Source organism: Oenanthe melanoleuca, chromosome 3, assembly GCF_029582105.1.
Source record: "Oenanthe melanoleuca isolate GR-GAL-2019-014 chromosome 3, OMel1.0, whole genome shotgun sequence".
Lineage (NCBI taxonomy): Eukaryota > Metazoa > Chordata > Aves > Passeriformes > Muscicapidae > Oenanthe > Oenanthe melanoleuca.
In genome coordinates, this window is record NC_079336.1 from 49,683,607 (window position 1) to 49,703,599 (window position 19,993).

At 38.4% G+C, this 19,993-nt stretch overlaps 1 protein-coding gene across 2 annotated transcripts in view; it reads left to right on the plus strand.

Annotated features, from left to right (window-relative positions):
* Positions 1-19,993, plus strand: part of RNF217 (ring finger protein 217) — a 60,728-nt gene that overhangs the window by 30,174 nt on the left and 10,561 nt on the right. The window contains exons 2-6 of one of the 2 annotated variants that reach the window (XM_056487756.1): positions 272-505; positions 6,370-6,534; positions 13,491-13,692; positions 18,300-18,433; positions 19,018-19,089. In XM_056487756.1, the coding sequence (XP_056343731.1) occupies positions 272-505; positions 6,370-6,534; positions 13,491-13,692; positions 18,300-18,433; positions 19,018-19,044 (762 nt within the window). In that variant the 3' untranslated portion in view covers positions 19,045-19,089. The remainder of the gene's footprint in view (positions 1-271; positions 506-6,369; positions 6,535-13,490; positions 13,693-18,299; positions 18,434-19,017; positions 19,090-19,993) is intronic. The other variant, XM_056487757.1, reaches the window with a different exon arrangement.

The window sequence follows — 19,993 nt, forward strand, 5'->3', positions numbered from 1 at the left end:
AGCCATGGTACATGCACTGAGAGAATATGTTTAATAGCTGCAGTTGTCAGAGTAATTAGCTTTTCTGTTTGGATTTGAATATGCTCTCTGGAAAAATTGCAGTGTGCTTGGTCTAACTCCACCAAGCACAAATTAAATAATTTAAGGCAATATGCTAGGTAGCCTCTGGATTGTTACAGTATTTGAAGTTAATTTTCCTCATAAAAGTCACCAATGCTTGCTTAACTTTTCCAAGCAAAAGATCATGCATCTCTTTTTTTTTCATGTGCAGGTGCAGCTGGGACAAGCAGATATAAAATGCCCCATCACAGAGTGCAGCGAACACCTGGATGAAACAACTGTCCTCTATAACCTGCCCCATGACGACATCATCAAGTATAAATACTTCCTGGAACTCAGCCGCATAGACTCCAGCACCAAGCCATGCCCTCAGTGCAAGCACTTTACAACCTTCCGGAGGAGAGGCCACATTCCTACCCCTGCCAAATTGGAGAACAAGTACAAAGTGAGCATGCTTGCAGGGGCTGTGGGTTAGATGGCACTGCAAAAGTAGGACAGCATTTGGTGAGCATTAAATGAACTTCTTTGTTTCACTGGAGCTGTGTGCAAGCTGTGATTAGGAATGTGAACCTGTAGTACATCACTGATTAAGTACTTCTAAAAGTTCAATCAGCTGAACTCTTCAGCCTGTTGTTTTTTTGGTTTGGTAGGTGGTATAATTTTGTCCTGACATAGATTTTAATTTAAAGAGTGTTTTCTTTCTGACATGCAAACAATATGATCACAGTCAGAAGAGACTGGGAAAGGGGAGTTACCACTATAACCAATAATTTTAGACAGACAATTTATAAGTTTTCCCTGGAACTCTGCGTGAGTGAGTTCTGGGCATTTATTATGCTAGGCTGTTGACATTGCTTCTTCCTTAATAATAGAGCTGCTGTCTGTCCTGCTTGTTGATTCTGATTTCTTCACTTCCTTACCAGAAGTTACACATTACTGTAGTCTCCTCATTCACAGTGCAGAACTTTGAGAAATAGAGGGGGGGAAAAAAACATTTCAATAGCATTTCTTTTCATAGAGTAGTTGCTATACTATGATTTTAATCAAAGATAAAAAGCAAGAATTTAGAATAAGCTTTGAGCTGCTGAAAGTCCATCTAAGTTCCAGAAGACAACAGTTGTCTGCAGCACCATGTTCTGTGGTAGCTTTCCGTCCGGTTATTAGATTTGTTGTGGTTAATTTCATGATTGAGCTGGCCTTTCCTGGACAAACCAGTTCTCAGTAGGAGTTTAGATGACTGTTTAGATAGCCCTAATTACACAGCATAAGATTCAGCCCAATGTGAAGATTAAAAGGTGGAAGGTTGTGTATTCATTGAAGTTGAAAAGTTGCTAAAGCTAATTCTGAGTCATGAGCTATTTGTGCATATCTCTGTAGGGCATGAATTACATGCCACACTCTGTTGGACTCAGTGTTTTCCAATTTTTGTCATCTTACACTGAGGTGGAAAAAATTTCATACTGCAAGTAAAATTCCTTCTGCCCAAAGCTATTCTCTTTCACTCATTTGCTTCATCATCAACACACATCAGATGTAATCCAGGGTAGATCAGAGCTTGTAATGCTTTGGCAGCCACCTCTCCAAAGGTGTCAGAGGCTGTTAGTGTCCCACAGGTGTGGGTCGTTGGTGGTGAAGCTGTTGTATCACAGGCCTGCCAGATCTGAGAACGTTCCTCAGGGAATGGTGTAACCAGTGCTCTTTTATGAGTTACAATGCCACAGTTAAAATGTCCCCAACAGCCCTACAAGCCACAGTGGGAAGGTATGGGAAACTGTGTACAAGCCAGGAGCAGTTCACTGGTCATTTGGCAGTTCAGTGTGTGTACCTGTGATCTGCAGAGCTTAAATCTCCAGGCAACAGACTGGCAAAATGTTTCCTTAGAGCTGAGCACAGTGTGTGCAAGAATGTGTAGTTGATGCTAGCCAGAAATATAATTGGAAAAATGCTGTCAAGCAGTATGGGTGATCATGGTCCACAGGACTTCAGCATACTCTTGAACCTCAACTGTTTTCTGGTGTAGGTACAGTTCTAGTGATTTATTTTAAGCATAGCACAAGGAGAAGTTTTGTTGCAGGGAGAAGGTTTAAAAAGATGGCTATATATGACATGGAGTATATATGTGAGTAATTTACATGCACACATAGCTGTGGACCAATATTGCCTGTTTTCTTAGGTGATTACACGTACTCATTGTGTCTTGAATTTTAGGCTGTTTGGGAGCAAAGACACTTTTTTGTGTGTGTATAGCATAGGAGACATCTGACTGGAGGCTTTTGAGGTGTCCCTGTTCACATGCAAGTAATATAAACAAGCAATTGCACCAGATGAATTCTGCATCAGCACTGCAAGTGTTGGCTGCAAGAGAATGTGTGGGGAGCACATAGGCACATGCCTGCTGGTAGGATCACAGCATGGCCAGTATGCTCACTTTTATACACTGCAAGGAAGAAGCACTCTAAAATACAGGACTTCATTTGAACTGATGCTTTAAAAATGGTAATGCCACTTTTAAAGTTTGATACAGTATTTAAAATGACAGATAACGTGGAAATTTAAAGAGGCAGCAAATTTATAAATTTGCTGGTCTAAGTCCAGAGATTCAATTCTTGGTGTGCTAAGCCTAGAAAGTTAACATGTATGTTGAGGTAGGAGGGGAAGTAAATGAGAGCTTGCTATCCAAGCCTTTCTTCTACCATTAGTGCCACATAAGGTCACATAGAACAGCAAGACAACTATTTAATTGTCTATATAAAATATTTTTATCACAAGTGGATCCAGCAATAACTCTGAAAATTTCCTTGCCCCCTCCCATATGTTCTGAATTGAGAGTGTAATGTGGTCTCACTGTTTGTTTTGTTGTTGCTTATTTTCAGCTGTTTCAAGAGAAGGAAGCTGTTTTGACTGGAGCCCATATTTATTTTCAAATAAAGTGGCAGTATCTGCAGCTAGAGACTAATTCATGTAATCAGTTAATTGTGTAATTAATTTGGCCATCCTGTTATATAGCTACTGTTCCACCAAGCAGCAGAAAATCTCACTAAGCTTTTTGTACCTTCAGGTTCTAGGAATATTTTTCATGTGCAGTCAGTTTTTCTATCATCAGGTCACATTGAGTTAGCTGTGTTTTGTCTTGAAATTGTCTATGAGTTTTGAAAAGTATCTATCTGTGAGGTGAAGAAACTGATAAAGTTGCTTGCAGTAAAGAGGTTTGCTAAGAAAGTGGAAAATGTTAGCCTCAAAGGTCAGTGTTTCAGAAAGCTGAGAACCAAGAGAATTAGAACACAAAGTTGTGTAATCTTTTCTATTTCAAGGGAGGCTGATCTCCAGATGGCATGGAAGTTCCTGTATATATCTGTCCTCTCAATTCTGATCAATAGAAATAATAAAATAAGTGGGAAAATGTTTGTGTGAAGAAAAACATTAGGAAAAACATATTTGAAAAAACACAAGGTTAATGTTTTGTCTTACAGATACAGCTTGTCTGCTTTGCTGGACTATAATGTATTTTATTGGTTTAAAATCCTATGTTGATAGCATTTCTGTGTCCTTGCTATGGTGATTTCTTGCATAACTACTGAATCAAATAATATTTGACTTTTCTTTCAGAAAAGCAGAGAAAAGGTGAAATAAGAATGTGAAAGGCTGCTGTAATTGCCCTGTTCTGTTTCTGTTTCTTAAGCACAGGGGCATCACACTGTATCCAAGTTTGAATGGTTTTAAGGGTTTGTTTTGCAGCCACTAGTTCCAAGAAAAACAAGGTTCATAACTACTTAGAGGACATAGTTTTCTTTGCTTGCTTTAGTTATGCTCAGGAAGCATTGAACCCACAGAGAAGTGAAATGGCCCATTCAAATTATAAAAACTATTTACAAGTTCAGTTTTGAGGAAGGTGCTGTCAGGGTGGCAGGTGGAAGAGGAAACTGGTAATGAAACAAAGAGTTCTTGCTAGTTCAGTTAGGGCCATTTGTGGTAAGAAATGTTATTTTGAGTTTCTGTGGTTATAGCCTCATCCTGTATTTCAGTACTTTCTGATTAATGTATTTGGAAACACCTGATGTCAGTGTGTGTGTCTAAGTTCAAATATATATCCTGGTGGCTGCTGTGTTGCTTCACTTACCTACATGCTATAGTAGAAAGGGTATGCAATTAATTTGTCAGATATTCATCAAAAACAAACCAAACAAAAAGCAAACCCACAGAATTTGTACTTTGAATTATGTTGCCTTTTCTTTAAGTAAGAAGCTTTAACTTGCAGCTTCCTGGCCTGTTGATTCGGGTTTGTACTTTTTAACAACTGTGTTCTATCTCAGATGTCTGAATACTGAATTCTGCAACTGATAAAAGTTTTGTAGATTGTAGACCACTTACTTGTGGCTACAAGCTCCATCTTTGGCTGAGGCATAAACAAATACTGAGCCCTACAATATGATGCTGTAATCAAGTCTTCCCAGCAGCAGGACACTGTGACATGTGTTGTTGAAAGACATAAATTCAATGCTGGGAGGGAGTGGAGGAGAAGAAGGACAAAAGAAAGATATGGAGATATGGGTTAGGATAGGTTGGATAAGTGTCTTGTGCGTATTGGTTTTTTAAGTATTGTGTGAACATTGATCAGTGCTCTGTGTTAGTTTGGTTAGTAGCAATATATATATATATCATTCTTTAGGTTTCTCAGAGCAGGAAATTTCCTTTCTGTTGAACTGGTTTTATTAGGAGAATTCATCTGGGAAGCAGAGATACAAGTTAGTATATTTTCATTGATCCAGCATCTTGGCTACTGGCTCATTAAATTTGAGAAAGGACACTATTTTGTATTGCTTTTGTTTTATACTTTATCATGGCCTTGGACAAGTTTTCAAGTAAAAACTGATGTTTGTAATCCATATGTTTCAGTTCTAATGTGTTATTTCCCTTTAAATGAGATGTAGTGATTGCATGTGTAAATAATTTTGGCCAGCCCCAGAAAAATATATAAGGAAGATACAGCACCTATTTTGGACTCCTAATTGTAGTCAAGGAAGCATAACACCAGTTATCATGCTCAACAGGAGGGAACAGCACCTGGTGGGAGTGAGAACTTGAGAAATATGTTTTGGGGACTTCACATGTGACTACACTCTGGGATGTAGTTTCCTGAGAAGCACCCCACAGCATGCATGGTCAGCACAGATGTTTCTGTGGGTTGGTGGTGAACCAAGTTTGGACACAGATATGACCAAAAACCCTTGGTTGGGCTGGTTGAACTCCTCAGTCCCATCCATCAGCTGGGTACACAGCCAGAGCAGTGCCAGACATGGACTGCAGCTGGAGATGGTGGACAGGGCTTAGAGCTGCTCAGATGTTTTGCTGCCAAACACAGCAGAAGTAAACATGTTACAGAAGCCTGGATGTGCCTGAGTCTAATGTGGCTTCTAGTTCTTGCTTTCCTTAGTCATGATCCAGGTTGGAGGCCTGTCTTTCATCAGATAAGCAGCTGCAATGTGCCTCTGTTTATTACTGCTGCAACACAGCAGCTGCCTTTGCTTTTCAGAAAAAAGTAAGCAGTGGAAGAAGACATGATGACGATGGTACCTGTTTGACACAATGATTTAAAACTGAGGGAGTGGAAAGAATAGATCCCTTCTCAATTTGAATATGGCTTGTGGGTTTTGCCATTAGGCGTGGTCTGTAGCAAGTGGGCTGTTTGGCACAGCCTCAGCTTGCCTTGACGCAATCAGGAGCAAAAGGAGGTGCCTGATTTCCTGTTGGTAGTTGTGGCTCTTGGATGAGAGCCTTGCTCATGGCCCCTTTTCCCAGGACCATTTCTAATATAAGCTTCATAACCCATGCTGAGTTCTGTAGAGCCTCTTCAGAAGACCAAGTACTTTCTGTAATAGCCTTGGCAGTGCAGTTCATTCCTAGAAAAAGACAGATTCACTGCACTGAAAACTGTCAACTGATTTTTGGGTGTTCTCACAAATGTATTGGAGGCAATTGAATAAAATTTCTTGGTTCTGCCTTTTTTCAGTTGAGCCACACAATCAGTTTTGGGAAAAGTGGTTGCTTGTGATTAAACCAAGCTACTTGTGCTTCATTTGGTTGAGGCCTTTCCCAGCTTTAGCAATTACTTCTGTATTTTCTCTTGTTTAAAAAGGAAAAGAACAGGCTAGCTTCCACAATTTCTTGTGTTTTTAAAACCGAGCCTCCAAAAGATGTTAGGTCTTTGCTGGGCAGCTGCTCTCTTAATTGAAGAGCAGTGATTTTTAAACAGGCTTGCTAGTTGTATCAGCACCCAGCTTGCAAATGTGTGGTGTTTTCTCATTTATACAGATCCAGTGTCCATCTTGCCAATTTGTCTGGTGTTTCAAGTGCCACTCTCCCTGGCATGAAGGCGTTAACTGCAAAGAATACAAGAAGGGAGACAAGCTGTTACGTCACTGGGCCAACGAAATCGAACACGGGCAGAGGAATGCCCAGAAGTGTCCAAAATGCAAGGTGAGCTGCTCTCCCTTGGCTTGCAGGTAGTGGCTTCAAACTGTTCAAATATACATTTAAAGTAAATATTTGCAGCTTCTGCTCTGCATTGGAAATGAAATTCACACTTGCTGTGCAGTTTCTTGTTAATGACCCATTGAGGAACACGGGTCAGATATTTTTTTCCTGCGCTGATTCTGAAGTGTGTCTGCACGTAAAAGAAACATGGAAATTTTTAAGAGGGAGCTTTGATGTATGCTTAGAATCATAGAAATGTTTGGGTTAATTAATGTCGAATAAATTAATCCTAAAATAAAGCTTTAAAGAAATGGAAAGCTTCAGGGAAATGCAGTGCCCTTTATCAGGTTTCCAGACAGTTTGAGTGTATTCAATGTCTGAGTAAGGCTGGAAATACTCTGTCAACAAGTTAATTAAGGGAAATTAAGACTTGGCAAAACTGTAAGTTTTGTAGGCTTGAATGTGACTTCTTCACAAGCTGTACCTCAAGGTGGGACTTCACAGGCCACACCTTGGGTGCTGTGTCCAGTTCTGGGCCCTTCACTTCAGGAAGGACATTGGGGTGCTGGAGTGAGTCCAGAGAAGAACAGCAGAGCTAGTCAGGGGTCTGGAGCACAAGTCCTGTGAGGAGTGGCTGAGGTCTCTCTTGAGCCTCGTTTTTAGCCTGGAGAAGAAGAGACTCAGGGAGGACCTTCCCATTCTCTACAACCGCCTGAAAGGAGGGTGTAGCCTTGTGGGGATCAGCCTCTTCTCCCAGGCAACCTGTGACAGGGCAAGAGGGCATGGCATCAAGCTGCACCAGGGGAGGTTCAGGCTGGACATCAGGAGGAACTTCCTTGCAGAAAGGGTTGTTAAATATTGGAATGGGCTGCCGGGGAGGTGATGGAGTCATCAGCCCTGAAGGTGTTCAAGAAATGACTGGATGCAACAGTGCCATGGTCAGGTGACAAGGTGATGACCAAAGGTTGGAGTTGATGATCTCAGAGATCTTTTCCAGCATAGATGATTCTCTGAAGTCTTTCTCACTATTAATTTTCAACACTGAAATGCAGTTCCACACCCCAAAAATGCCATTGATCCCTTCAGAGATACGTATTTCCCACTGCTCAGATGAGGTGCATCAGCCCTGCACACCCCTGTCCCAGCTGCCCTTAATGAAGATTGCTCTTAAATTTGTTCACTATATTTTCACAGCTTCCAACAGAGTAGTAAGTCAAAGCAGGACTGTTTCATAGAAAATGGATATTGAATGGGAAGATTTACTTACAGACATACAAAATATATGTCACACTTTGAACCTTACACTGTGCAAATAAGGAAATGTTCATCATGTGATACCATAGCTTGAAATTGAAAGATTTCAAAACACCGAGCAAAATTGGAAAGTTCTGAAATCATCAGCTGCTTGTTTACACTGCTTCCTCACACGTGTGACCTTTTAACAGAGTTTTTGCAGCTTGTTTTTTGGTAAGAGTTGATAGGTTTGAGTCAGTTCTAAAAATGTTCACTTTCTGGGAAGTCTTAAAGTAAAATACTTTGTTCCTTTTAGAGTGGGAAGTAGTATGTTTTGATTTTAATTGTTTGACTTGTAGCCAGGTTTAGATTTTATGATAGTGGGAATGATGTAACTTGAAATAAATTGTCCAAAAAATTAAGAAAATGGACCAAGAAAAAAATACGAATGTGGAAAAACAGGAGTGGTAAGAAGGCTGATCGCTGGAAAGAGGAAGGAGCTAAGACTGCTAAGTCTGACATTAAGCCTGAATAAGTTAAAATTTAAAATGCCATGTTTAAATATTCAACTCTTTTCACCGTCTTCAAAGAAAAAGCTGGACACTTGAAACTTACATGGCTTGTTATCAGTTCTGAAGCATGAAGTTGCATGAGTTTGGCTGCTAATTTAAAAAATGTTTGAGGTTTCTTTTCTTAATCAAAGGAAAACAAAACCTACATGGTGGGAGGTAGTATGGAAACTTATGAAACTAGCACAAGAAAAAGAACCTCTGTTAAGTCCTTCCTGGTAATGTGGCACTGTAAGTGAATATTGAAGAAGAAATTCAACCTTTTATTAACCTGTGTTGCTACCCCAACTCTCAATAATTTTTGCTTCAGGGGTGAAAAAAGTTCTTCCTGCCTACAGTCTCCAAAACGTTTCTCTCAACATTCTGACTGTTTATTTTTAAATCAAATCTATAACCTGCAAGTAATCAAAAGTACCACTTAGCCAGCAGTTAGTTAAAAAAATACATCTTTGAGTAGTTCAGAAAAATATGTCTTAAGCAGTGCTCTTTGTCAAATCTTTAGTAGGTGTTTGGGCACATGGGGATAAGCATTCTGACAGTTAACAATTTGAATAATACTTATCTGCCTCTCTGTCCCATCCATCCCTGCCTCTAAAACCTATATATAAAATAACCTTGAATGAGATGATAATATATTTCCAAATAAAATAAAGAGTGACAGAGAAAATAATTTGCAACGTATTATGTGATTTATCTATGTTGTCGGTCCACAGAGGCAATGTTTCAGGTGAAGATACACTTTATTTTTAATCTCTTCTGTATTTTAGTTGAAAATTTGCAGCCAAAATTGGGAAATGGAATGAGGGAAAGGCAGTATTAAATTGTATCTAAAGATGTTGGTATTTCATGTTTACTCTAAAACTGAAATGAATGGAAATTACAGGCAGGAACTTAAGTAGAGGTACAGTTCCTTTACTGAAGTAATAGGTAAAATCACTGGTCACTTCCAAAATGTGATATTGATTACAGTGTAAACTGTCACCTTATTTTTCAAATAGCCTCAGGAGATAATTACTTACATGCACAGATACATACACACACAGACTCTTTTTAGGTGTACTGTGGAGAAATTGAGTGCATTATCTTGTCTGGGCATGCAAGTAAGAAAATCGAAACACACTTACAGGGTATTTATATACAGAGGCAGAACCTCAGGCAAATATGAGTATTTCAGTGGTTTGGGTAAGTGATTTGGAAGAGCATAATCCTTTATAATGTCAATATAGCAGGGACTAGAAAATAAGCTTAAACTTGATTACTTTTTCCTGTAGTTGGATGCATCTTTACTGCATCTTGTAGGAATAGCTTATGTTTACCTGATCTCTCCAAGATGTGTTTACATAAGATAATAAAAATGTTACACACTGTTCAGATGCTTAATTGTAGATTCATGTTTTGACTGTGTGTCAGTATGGAAGTCTGGAAAAATGCTACATTTTAAAACTGTGTCCTAAAATTGTTTTGACTTTTTTTCTTAATAGACCTTTTTCCAAATTTACTATACACAATTCTAAGAGTCAGTATAGACCATATTTCTCAAAAAGACCTGTCCAAAAAGTGCTGGTCTTGTTCTAGAGTAAGTTGGCTAATAAGTGCAAATTTGCTACGTGTTATTGGATGTCATTTGCCAAAACCTATAATATTATTTGTCTTTCCCCAGTGCTGTTTTAGGGGTTATTTTTAACAGTTTCCTGGTATGCTTGCAACAAAATGCTTTTGTTTTCACAAGTGTTTTTACATTGCAGTAAACCAAGGAAATACTCCATGTTGGTGTTATCTTACCACAGATTTCAAAAGCAACACTATCTGAGGAAACACCATACAGCAGCTCTAGCTTAGAAGGCTTTGAACCACGGCAGAAATTTAAGAATAAGCATGTCAATGCAAATAAAGGAGTGTGTACTTCTTATCTGTTCTGATTCATATAAGCATCATCAAATAATTCAGGGCAAAGTTTTTGGAAGCACTCTGCAAATTAATTCTCATTCTCTGAAGGGAGGAGAGTCCTTATTTGTATACAGAGGGTTAAAGCTGTGCAGGTTTTCTTCAGGGGTGGAGGAGACATCCTCAGAACTCTTGGCAGTGATTTCCCTGGAAGATTTCTATGAGAGGACATGTGACATGCAGAGGGGGCAAAATAAGGGTCTGAAATAGCCACTGTGCTACTTCAGTTGTCTACTTAAGACCCGAACTGGATGTGTTTGCCCTGGGTGTGTAGCTTTCACCCCTGTTGTTCTGGAAGTTATTCTTAGGTTTCTGAATGGCTAAACCTTCCCCTGTAAGCTCTGATACTCGAGCCATGGGTGATGGCTTTCTCAACCTATAGATTTGTAATCCATCTCTGTCAGTGCATTATCTGGGGGCACAGAGGCATGCCCATGTGAACCGGAGATGAAGCTGATCTGGTGAGATGTCATGTCTTAGCAGCCTGACCAAATGATACAAAGTTCACCTGGCTTTGTCAGTCTGCAGAGCATGTGATGGGGAATCTAAACCCTGCATCTAGTGTTTTTGGAGTTTATTTCATTTTTTTAATCAAGTCTTTGCTGGCTGGGAAAAAAGGAGAGTTTTTGCAATAAAAATGTATAGGCGGGTACAGCTGGTTGTTCCAGATTCATGGCATTTGAACACACTTACATGTGCAGATGAGTAGTGACTAAAATATTTTTATGGTTTGCTTTTTGAAGAAGCAAACATGAAGTGCATGTAGTTGCAGTATTTGTAAGAAAGTAAATCCTTATCAACGTCTTTCATGTTTCAAGAAGACAGTATGTCTGGAGAATTTAGGGCAGAAACAAGTAGGCTGACAAATGTTTCAGGAGTAATGACTAACTGAAGCTGGGAGGCTTCTAGGAAAGCATGGGTAGAAGGATGGCAGGCAGTTTCTAAGAGGTGGATATTTCTGAAAGACATGAATGGTAGGACATAAAGGGCTATTGCTAGCATCTCCTTGAAGTTCTTACTACCAATAAAATAAACTTATTTTTGAAATATGAAGTAGTTTTTGTTTGCATCTAAGATTTTTATAGGTTCCAGGATTCTGCAGAATTAGAATGAGGATGAATGGTAATTTAATTGACTTGGCAAATTAGAGATGAGAGAGGAGAATTCAACAGTTTTGATTCAAAAAGAAAAAGCAACCAGTTAATTCTCATTAGTCACAAAATCAAGTTCCATCATTTACATTTTTAAGATGGAATCAGCAGATGAGGAAAATTACCCTTTAAATTACAAGTCTCTATAGTTGCTGTTTAAGTTTGTCCCCTGAAAAATTAATTTGAATTCAATTTCAGAGTTAATTTGTTAAAATATTTTTAGTAGCTATTAAAATTCCTTCATTTCAGTTGTATTTAATCTGAGGAGTTACAGTAAATATACAGTAAAAAAAAAATAAATAAACTGCTGCCTAAGTGGAATCAACATTTTTTTTCACTTGAAGAAAGTAAGGAGTACTGAGAAGTAAGAAATCAAACTGACAGTGTAATGTCCCTTAAAAAAATTTAAAAACAGTGTATATCTTAAATTATGCTTAAGTTGGTATAATATTGGATAGACTTCTCTTTCTACTTGCCTGCTGTCAGTGCTTAACTGTGAAAGTTTTAAAGTAAAGTGGCTTATAAAGCTCATCAGCAATGCTGTTTTTTCAGGTGGTTCTGGAAAATAGGACACTTGTAATACAGCAGAATTCCTTGGGGTAGCGGGGGGGATGATTGCTTGGTCAGACAAATTTTAAGTCTACTAGAATACTTGCCCACTAGAAAGCATTTTTTTTAATAGCCCAGTTCTCTCTTTTGTATGCAAGCAGCATTTGAATGCATAGAAACACAAATCCTGAGATCCCTACTGCGGCACAAGGATGCTGGCAGGTGTATCTGGAACTGTGACCTTTGTAGCTCTTTTACCTTGAGTGTTGCAGGTGGAAAGCATCCCTTTGTTACATGTGTAAAGGGCCAGTTTCAGTAGATGTTTGGGCAAGCAAGGTGAGAGGCCCAGATCCCCTGATCAACATCAAATCACAAATGCATTTACTCTCTCAAGAATGTCAGGTACCCCAGGAGTCATGAGCTTCTCTGGAGCTCACTGAGCTTTCAGTATTTGGTGTTTGCAGGGCCTCTGAGTGGCCATGCCATGTCTTTGCCTGTACCTCCCTGCAAAATAAATATATATAGGTAAGTATGGGAGTTTCAGGAGGCATTGATTTATCTGGTGCAAATTTCAACTGGTGAAATTCAAATTGGATGTAATGGAAAAAAGTATTCCCAAGGAGGATGGTGAAGCATGGTATAGATGGCTCAAAGAGGCTGTGACATACCCTTGGAAATTTTTTAAATCTAGTGGGATGAGACCTGGAGCAATCTGATCTGTCTGGAGTTATCCCAGCTTGGAGTTAGGGGTTAAAATAGATGACCCCAAGCATCACTTTCCACCTCAATTATTAGGCTATCTCCCATTCCGCTGTGGAACGTGGTCTTGGAATGCAGGATGGGGAACTATTTATGCAGGCAATAAGTAGAAAGATGGTTGTTGAGCTGGGGCAGCCCTGTTTCATGCTGTGCTGTGGGTATCATGAAAGCTTGGTGTAATTTTTTTATTCCATGTATAGTTTGTGCTTTTTTTTTTTTTTTTTTAAGAAGGAGAAAATATCCATACTTCTCAAAATCATGCACTGTAATAGCAGTGTCTTTCTGGTGTTTATTACAAAATGCCAAAATCAGTTTGTGATGGAAAAGGGAGTGGAGCCACAGGTGGCCTAAGAGGGAAACCCGTCTATGGAGGGGTCAAACAGAGTTCATAACTGTGTTTGCTGTGTTGTTTTTACTTTTAATAGAGTTTGATGCTAACATATCTACTTCAGCAATAAAACCAATAATTCTGTAAGGGCAAGAATTCTCATCTGATATGAAGAGTAGCGAAAAAGGAGTATTATGTAGGAAATGAGAATCTGGAAACAGTAGAACTTTAATGCTCTGACATGCCTCAGAAAACCATTATTGTCTTAAGCCAGCTGCAGTATTAATTAATGAAAATACTGACTTTGCAGGGGGTTGCTTGCAGCTTCTTTTCATCTGACACATGAGCTGCCCCAGGTAGTGCCCACTTTCCTGTGCTTAGGAAGGGGACAAAAATAATATTCCTGTTTTCCTTCTGCTCATACAGATCCACATCCAGAGAACGGAAGGGTGTGACCACATGACCTGTTCACAGTGTAACACTAATTTCTGTTACCGTTGCGGGGAGAGATACCGGCAGCTGCGCTTCTTTGGAGATCACACGTCAAACCTCAGTATCTTTGGATGCAAATACCGCTACCTCCCCGAGAGACCACACTTAAGGAGATTAGTGCGAGGCTCTGTCTGTGGTGAGTGGATTAATGCTCCTTGTGGAGGGATGTACAAAGAAGTGACTGGGGGGATAAGGCAGTTATAGTTAAATTAAAACTGGTGGTTTAAAGGATTGGATGGGCAACTTGTTTTTTGGTTATTCAAAAAGTAGCTTATAAGTATATTCAAGTTTATGGAATTTCTCCTCCCTTTTTAGATGGACTGTGTACGATTAGGTACTGTGTCCTCTTCTGATGGCTTGTTTCCTAATTTTTTTTAATAATCCATAAGCAAACTGGAAAAGTGCTGTCAATATGCACGTCGCTGGCTGTATTCATTATTCTGAAGGTATATTGGAGAAATAGGTTAGAGGAGGAACCTTATTTAAATTAACCTTGGTGTAAGTCTGTTTGAATTAAGTGCTTTTTGGATTTGAACCTGATGTGAGTTAAAAAACTCAAGGTTTTCCCATATAAATAGGAGGATGCTATCTTAACTGTTAGCTTTACATTAATTTTACTCACAAAAATATGATGCCAAAAATATCTTTTTTAAAACAAAAAGGCTTTTGTTTTTGAGCCAGATAGATATCTGTTTCAACCAATAGAAGCACAAGATAATAAAGTAGACTCTCATATTATGTGGTGTCTTTCATATATGTGAAGTTCATTGTAGTGAGTATGTAAGCATGTAAGGTGACCTATATTGTTATAGGAAATTTGTCTTAACTGTCAAAAACTGGGAACCTATCCAGCAAAATACAACTTTTCGTACTTTGAATTAAGGCATAAAAATTTGAGATGATTTGTAGTTCACTTAGGATGAGGAAATGCTTTGAGCTTGATTGTAGAGGTAAAGAAAGGCAAGAGACAGAACATGTGGGAAAAAGCAGACCTGAAGTGAAAACATTACTCCTGAGCCAGACATGTTCTAATAAGAAAATTAAGTGGTTTCTAGAGTAACATAAGAATTAACACACAAACTCATAGACCTGGTAATAAAAATGCCAATCTTCCTGCTCTGGGAAGATTTGTAAACCTGGGGTGCTTGTTTTAAACAAGTGACAAGGTGTCATCCAAGACCATTAGTTTGACCTCAGGAGCTTGCAAGGCTTTGGTAACAAACTTTGAGGGAAGTGATTTAAAGACACAGAAGAAATTAGAAAGGAAATAAAAATTGAAAATTATTAGAGGTGCCTACTCTGAAACATTCTGTAGAGATGAATTGCAACACATGGGAAGATCTAGTTTAGATGAAAGACAGTGCTGGCATTAGGGCACATGGATATAAACGTTTGTTAATAATTTTAGGCTTAAACTATAAGAACTGTTTCAAAGCACTTAGTAAGATTTAGTAAGAGCTTTTAATAGCCACAATGGCAAACAATGTAAGTTGCTTTTAAATAGATCTTGTTATATTTGGTGAAATTAGTCTCTGCTGTAGTGACAGATTGTACTTTGAGACATTACCAAGTCGGTGCTGCTCACGTGCAGAACCATGGGTAATCTTATTAGAATCATAGAATAGGCTGACTGTGGGAGACTGAGTTGTTGCTAGATATGTGGGGGTTTTGTATGACTTTGTACTTTATAGCTATGGAGAAGAAATACTTTAATAAATGTGATTTTGTTGCTGTGTGGAGTGAAGGTTTCTTGGGCTGTTTCTAAAATTTGGTTAGGTGGGGTGTGTAGAAAGATCACCTCACGGCAGGCTGGTGTGCTGTCATGGTTTCTGTTGAGAAGCAAGTGCATACAGTCACAAACTGCTCTGCAGTAAAAATAAAGGAAAAGTATTTATGGCAGCATAAATTTAAACATACTTTTCTTCATAAGCCAGCTGTTATGTAAAGGTGATAGTAATCATGGAAATAAGAAAACCCAAGAGCAGAAGTGATCTCTGACGTTTCTCTCTCTTCTTTAGTCAGCATGGTTTTTAGAGAAACTGTCCTGTAAGCAGTAGTCAAATGAAATTGTTTATTCTTCCATCCCAGCAGACTTAGAGATTTCATTCTCATTATAATTGTTCAGCTGAATTGTTGAAGGCAGAATTTTTGGTTATAACTGAACTCAGTGATGAATTCTACAGGAAGGAAAAGCATGTACAGCTGTCTTAAGTGTACTCAAGATGGCACTGGAATGCCACTTGGATTCAGTTAATGAATTGTATTCAAAATCAATTGCCAGGTACTTCATGGATCTTAACAGGACACAAGCCATTTAAGGTGAATTAATTTTTTTTTGTGTGGTAACCAGCATTTCAGGTAGGATTCTGGAAGCAGGACTGATGTTTATTCCTGTCCCAAGCAGAGCACAAGGTTCACTTCATGTAAGCATGGCTTTGAGCCCCACGGGAGGCAGCATGCAATTCTGTGATCCAGCCTTCATTAGCAACTTCATATTTTAGTTGGTCTGACTTGTAAGAAGTTGTCTTTACGCACTTGATAAGACTCTCTAAAAACAAATGCAGACTTTTATTAGAACTTATGTCTACCCAGATAATGCTGGTTTGCTTTGTAAGTAGACATTTTTATTGTCTCTGCTTAAACAGTAATAATATTTAGACTTGAAAGATAAAATTTAGTATTTCTCATATGTTAGTGATTAAATCTCTTTTATAAAACTAGTTTAATAATTTTTTTTTTTTAATGTGACAAAGAATTCTCATAAGGATATATGAGGGTTTGGATATATTACCCTGAATCCTGTAACTAGACCCAGAGTTAGGTAAGGGGAAAGTATGTCCTCGTGTTTCCTGAAATGCTTTATATTGGAGAAAAACATGATTCTCTGTATCACAAATAAGGCAACTCCTCTGAGACACCTGCAAATGCAGTTGTTATGCTACCATGAGTGTCTACATCTTCATGCTGGGCCACCCAGTAGAGAAATAGTTTACCATTAATTTGAGTGCAGTTGTAAAAAGGTTCTGTTTCAATTGCTTTTTGTTAAGTTGCCCTTAAAAGCTAGCTTTGGACAACAGCAAGCTGGCTGTCATAACCTACTGCTGAGATCACCACATGGGCTAATGACCCAAGATTTTATTCAGCTCTGAGGCAGGTGTTACATTGCTCTCTGTGCTCTCAGTCTCGGAGCTAACAGATGTAGGACAGTTTAGTGCCTGCAGCAAACATCCTTAGTCTCAGTGACATTGCTTGGTGTGTCTTGATTCCCTCTAAGATTAAGAGCCTCATAATCCTTTGCACTACGACAAGCCATGTTTGTTAAACTGGAATTGAATATAAAGTAGTTTTCAATTCTGACATGTAAAACTGAGCATTTTGTAATTGTCTCATACAATGAAGATAAAAATGATTGGAGCAAATAGTATGTACCTGCTGCTTTGCCAGTGATTGCTGCTGTTTGTACTCTTCCTGATGGCAACATTTGCAAGTCTCGTTCACCTTGTGTTTGTTTACTTTTGTTTGGAAAGGTAAAGGAATGTTAAGGATTTGAATGTGTAGATACAGAAATAGAAAAAGTATTTGTTTTTGAAATTTGGTCTTTAGAAATAATGCATTGATAACCAAAAGAAGATACAGTTTCATGATGATAAGTCATTTTATTCTGTAAGATCTTGGAACTATGCAATACTCGTAACTTCATATTCTTAGAAGGAAAGACGCTACTCATGCTTTATTTCAGCTCTAAGTTTGTCAAATGTAAATGAATGAGGTTCTTGAATTAGCTCAGGAGCTGTTCTTTGTGTCTGAAAAGAAGTTATTCCAATTGTAGGCTAGCTTAGCTCTTCCTATAGACTCTGTTTCTGCGTACTCAGTCACTAACTCAGTGATTTAAGTTTTTAATAATTTTGGTACCAAACATCATAATTTTCTAGCATTCTAATTACATGACTATTAATGAAGTAAGGAGTTCATACCTTAAGCCTCTAATATTTTACAAGCTTTTCTTGAAATTGTTGAAGACTCTGGTAATGTTTTAAAATGCTTTTAATTTCTTATTTTTGGACCTTTCTTGAGGTTTTCCTTCACTTTACAGTCATTTTTCTGTCTACACTTGAATAATGTATTTGACAATTTCTGTGTATAGAAGACAGCTCAGTGGAGTCCCAGGAAGGTATGCCGTTAGGATGCCTAGCAACTAGAGTAATGCAAATATTTGCCAATTTTTTTTTTCTTCTAGGAATTAATGTTTCCCACCCACAACACTCCCATGAAATTTAAAAGCTATCAAAACAGAGCAAGAAAAGGACCAGTTCATTTAACTGCTGTAAATATTTCCAAAATATCACATTTTTCCTTCAGACTGCTCAAATTAGTGTCTCAGGTTATGGAAAGGTTTACATCATTATTGAATGAAGTAATCCACTTACTGAAATCTGATATGAGTGACTTGAGAGGGAGAAGGGCAGGGAAGAGAGAGGTAGCAAATTCAATTTTTCTTCCATTCTAGAGGTGGTCTTTTAAACACATATCTAACTTGGAGAATTGCAGAATTTCAAGTCCCTGCTCAGACTGCTGGTGTATCAGTAAAAATGCCTTCCCTCCTGCATTTTCAAGCAGCTCAGTTAAGTGATGTCTTGGACCCAACTGTTCAGCCAACAGAGCCAGGGAGATTCTTCCACTGAAAGTGGGCAATGCAAGGAAGAAAGCTTGGGTTCTGGTTCAGTTTCAAATTCACTTTTTCAGCAGGACCTCTGCCTTCAGTCTGTGAACTTCTACAAATCATGAACTCCCCAGAAATGAAGAATATGAACATGTTTTATTTGTTCTTGGTCTTATGCTCTAGCGAGTATGCTGCTCAACATCACTGCCCTACTCATGTAAGAGCCACAACATATCCTTATAAATGTAGATCCAAAATAGACTTGGCTGTGGTTTGACTTAGATCTAAATCACAGCTGTACATGAGCACTTCAGTGTAGCCTTTTAAAGCGAGTAGAAATGTATTTAGAGGTGATGGTCTCATCACCTTGAGCTAACCTAAACTTTCCAAGATGCTAGTTTGTCTGGCATCTGTCCAGGCTGGTTGCTGTGCAGTAGATTCCAGAGAAGCCAAATTATAGTAGCTTTATAGCTATCACATTCCTGTCAATGCTTGAGGGATTTCAGAATGGAAACAGAAATAAATGCAAACTGTTAATGTATGAAATAAGCTGTGCTCAGAGAATTGTGGTGGATGAAGAGGGCAGAGAGAAATGCATGTAGGGAGCTGACTGTGTGGTGATAGCTCCTGGCTGAATTTGTAGGATGAAATTACAAGTAGGGGTCTTATTTGTAGAGGTAAAAAATATTATTTTAAAAAGAATAGATTAAAATGTTTTGTGATATTGAAATATTCATGATTGTTGGAAAAGAAAAAGTGAAAATTCCTTCTTTGAACTATTTAATGAATTTTGCATTTCAGCTGGAAAACTACTCATTACACCCCTAATATTGGTTCTGGGACTGGCACTGGGAGCTGTAGCTGTTGTAATAGGTAAGAGTTACATATGTGCATGAATCTATTCCTGCTTATGCAGTGACTTTCTCTATATGACATCTCAAAGACATGTAGGCAAAGTACAGATTTCACAGATACTGTTTTAGAATTAAACACATGACTTTTTTTCTAATTTTTTTTTAATTTTTGCTTACTAGCTTTATTTTTGTTGCCATTTATTTGATTTTCCAAATAAATGTCTTTAACTGCTGTAGATAAACTAGCAAAAAGTCCAGAGTAACTTAAATGTAATCCTGGGGGCTGACTGACTTGGACCCAGCCTTTAATCACCCCATTGAATCACAATTTTAAGATCTTGGCCGTGAGTATGACAAGATTTTTAGGGACCAGCTTGAAGATGCAGCAGCAACAAAGCAGCAAACTGGGGTGAGTCAGTCTCACAACACGATCCAGCACGAAGGCTGCCAAACTGTATTCCATCACAAGCACTGGTACTGTGAACTCATTTGATTACAGTGTCAAAACTCTGATGTGGTTGTATTAGCATGGACACAGATATTTTAGCAAAGCTGCTTTTTGCCTGGCTTAGCTGAGTTTTCCCACAGAAAGGAGATTAGCTGTGACAACAAGGTACAATTTTGCTCATGTGAGTGCATATCCACTCTTTATGTTGGCAGCAATATGTCATTCAGGAACCATGCTGCTTCACAGCTTTTCATCAAACTGCTTATTCCACTGAGAATTTGCAGTGCGTGCCCAGCCCTGAGATTTATTGGGATGTGGCTCCTTTGTTTTGATATAATAAAGCCAAAATACATCAGGATAGTTATAATAATAAGGTTGTAAGTAACCAATCAAGCTATAACCAAAGTACTATTATAGCTTTTCTAGACTACATCTGGCCAAATAAGGAGTGTTGCTGTAATTTCTGTATTTAGAT